General features: G+C 40.5%; 1 protein-coding gene across 1 annotated transcript; it reads left to right on the top strand.

The window, feature by feature from the left end:
• The first annotated feature begins 385 nt into the window (after window positions 1-385).
• LOC117824463 (leucine-rich alpha-2-glycoprotein-like) lies at window positions 386-1,646 on the top strand. The gene is made up of 2 exons (XM_034699950.1): window positions 386-435; window positions 617-1,646. The coding sequence occupies exon 2, from the start codon at window positions 619-621 to the stop codon at window positions 1,615-1,617; it is 999 nt and encodes a 332-aa protein (XP_034555841.1). The 5' UTR covers window positions 386-435; window positions 617-618; the 3' UTR covers window positions 1,618-1,646.
• Window positions 1,647-2,353: the final 707 nt, after the last annotated feature.

The following is a 2,353-nucleotide window of genomic DNA, read 5'->3' as shown; positions in this document are numbered from 1 at the left end:
CTCACTATACTCTCCTTCTTCCTCTCTTTAATCCCTTCAAAATGAATCCAAAGTACAACTATGCAAAAATCTATCTCAGTTTTCCATATCACACTATCATAGACTGATTCCAATAAAATTTAGACTGACACTTCAACATCACATTTCAGAATCAGCTACTTTTAGCTGGAAAATGTAAAATATCTTAAATCTCTTAAACCCACATTAATTAAGTTTACAGTTCTGGACTTCCCCTGCAGTTTTGAGTCATGCAGTCTGTCGCAACCACCTGTCCTTGACGAATGACTGTGTAGTGACGGGTCCTTGTTTACACAATAAGTAATGATTACTTTGGGGGAGTCTGCTCCCCAAGTGACTCAGTAATTTGCAAGAGAACACAGCTGAATTGGATTTTAAGGAGAATTCTGGCTGATGCACAACAACAAGAAAACAACAGTAAGTTCATTTTGCAACTTGTGTTTCTGAACATTATGTGCATGAACTGTAAATTATTTGGGTTTTATTTGTGTTTTGCAACACTGAAGTACTTCTGCAAGATATTTAAGTCCATGCAACTTTTCTGATGCAGTTTCATCTTCATTTGTAATTCTGTGTCCTCCCTCGTCTTGCATTTTAGTTATGAAGTCCTGGTGTTTCTTCGCTTTCCTCTGGTTGGCATATTTCTGCCATGGCACTCTGTCCTGTCCACCACTCTGCAAATGCTACCCCAGGAGAGGCGAGGTTGTCTGTAATGAGGTTCCCCTGACAGAGTACCCCTCTGAGGGTCTTCCAAAGGACACCACCCTGCTGACCATCCAGTTCACAAACATCTCCTCACTCTCAGAGCAGCATCTGAATGCAACACCTCTGCTGGAAGGGCTCCACCTGTACAGCAATCACGTGCAGAACCTGTCCTCTCATCTACTCCGAGGTGTCCCTCTTCTCAATACTTTGGATCTCACCGGGAACAAACTTTCTGAACTGCCTGAAGATGTCTTCATCCACGCCTCACTAGTCAACTTGGTACTGAAGAATAACCTGATTGAAAAAGCTGATACTAACTGGCTTCCTGATAACAGCAGCCTCATCTGGTTGGACTTATCAGGAAACCGCCTAACAGAGGTGCCAACCACTCTTCTTCAGAAACTGCCCAACCTGGACAATCTGGACCTTTCCAACAACCGTCTGAAGAAGATTTCTGCAAATTCTTTGGACTCTCTAACCAAACTTGAGAGGCTAAACCTGCAAAACAACAAGCTAGAAACCCTTCATCAACTCACACTTCAGGGCACCCGAAACCTCACGTATCTGTTCCTTAGCCGGAATAAGCTTAACAAACTCCCCAAGGACCTTTTTCAGGAGCTCACTAGGCTCAAGCTCCTGAGTCTGGATGACAACCAGCTGAGCCACATCCCTGCAGGTCTGCTGGACCCTTTGAGATCTCTGGACGAGGAGGGGCTGGACCTGTCTGACAACCCCTGGCTGTGTGATGGGAAGGTGGAGTACCTGTGGAGGTGGCTGAAGAAGAACAAGGCAAAGGTCTTCCTGCCAAATTCCATCATATGTGCCAAGCCGGAGACTCTGGTGGGCCGCACAGTGATGTCACTGACAGAAAATGAATTGAACCTTCGTTCTTAACAATTTTCATAGAACTGTCTTTTTTATCAGTAAACATTCTCTTTTTTGTCAAATGTGAATGTATAAATAAAACATGACATGAGTGACATAATTTAAGAATGCATGTCTTTATTTTCACTTTGATAGCAGATAAATTGTGTTGTCAAAGGAATAGTTATATTTGTTTGGTTAATATTCAGTTGCTACAATCAATACCCTCCTCCTGTGGATGTGCCAAGAATCTAATGCCAAGGGAGAGTTAGCTTAGCTTAGCATGAACACAACAGTGAGAAACTGCTGACTTGACTAATTCCAAAGTAAATCAAAAATGGCAACTCTAAAAACAATCTGTGATAACAAAACTTTAGAAGTTTACATTTTTAGTACAAATAAAAGAAACATGATATACTTGTTCATTAATGGGCTTCAGAGATGGTGGTAGGCAGATTTCTAGATGAACCAGCTTTCATTTTTTACTATGCTAAGCTAGGCTAATTAGTCTCTATCACTAACATCTTTAACAGGCATAAGTGAGATATCAATCTTCTTGTCTGTCTCTAAGCAAGAAGGATATGAAAACTGTTCCCCAAAATGTTTCTATTACTATCACTATTCTATCAAATTGTGGGTTTTTTTAACACTAAAAATGTTGAAAATGAGAATTGTGAATCAGGGATGTTTTTGGAGTCTGAGTAATTCTACAATTTTTTTAAGACAAACTGTTCATTTCTTTATTGAGACTTAATTTGAAATTTAA

Source organism: Notolabrus celidotus, chromosome 13, assembly GCF_009762535.1.
Source record: "Notolabrus celidotus isolate fNotCel1 chromosome 13, fNotCel1.pri, whole genome shotgun sequence".
Taxonomy (NCBI): Eukaryota; Metazoa; Chordata; class Actinopteri; order Labriformes; family Labridae; genus Notolabrus; species Notolabrus celidotus.
Note: the sequence above shows the minus strand (reverse complement) of the source record. Positions and strands in the feature narration are given on the sequence as shown.

Bases quoted from the DNA above. Each gene is read 5' to 3' on its own strand.
- LOC117824463 (XM_034699950.1), top strand. From the start codon at position 619: ATGAAGTCCTGGTGTTTCTTCGCTTTCCTCTGGTTGGCATATTTCTGC.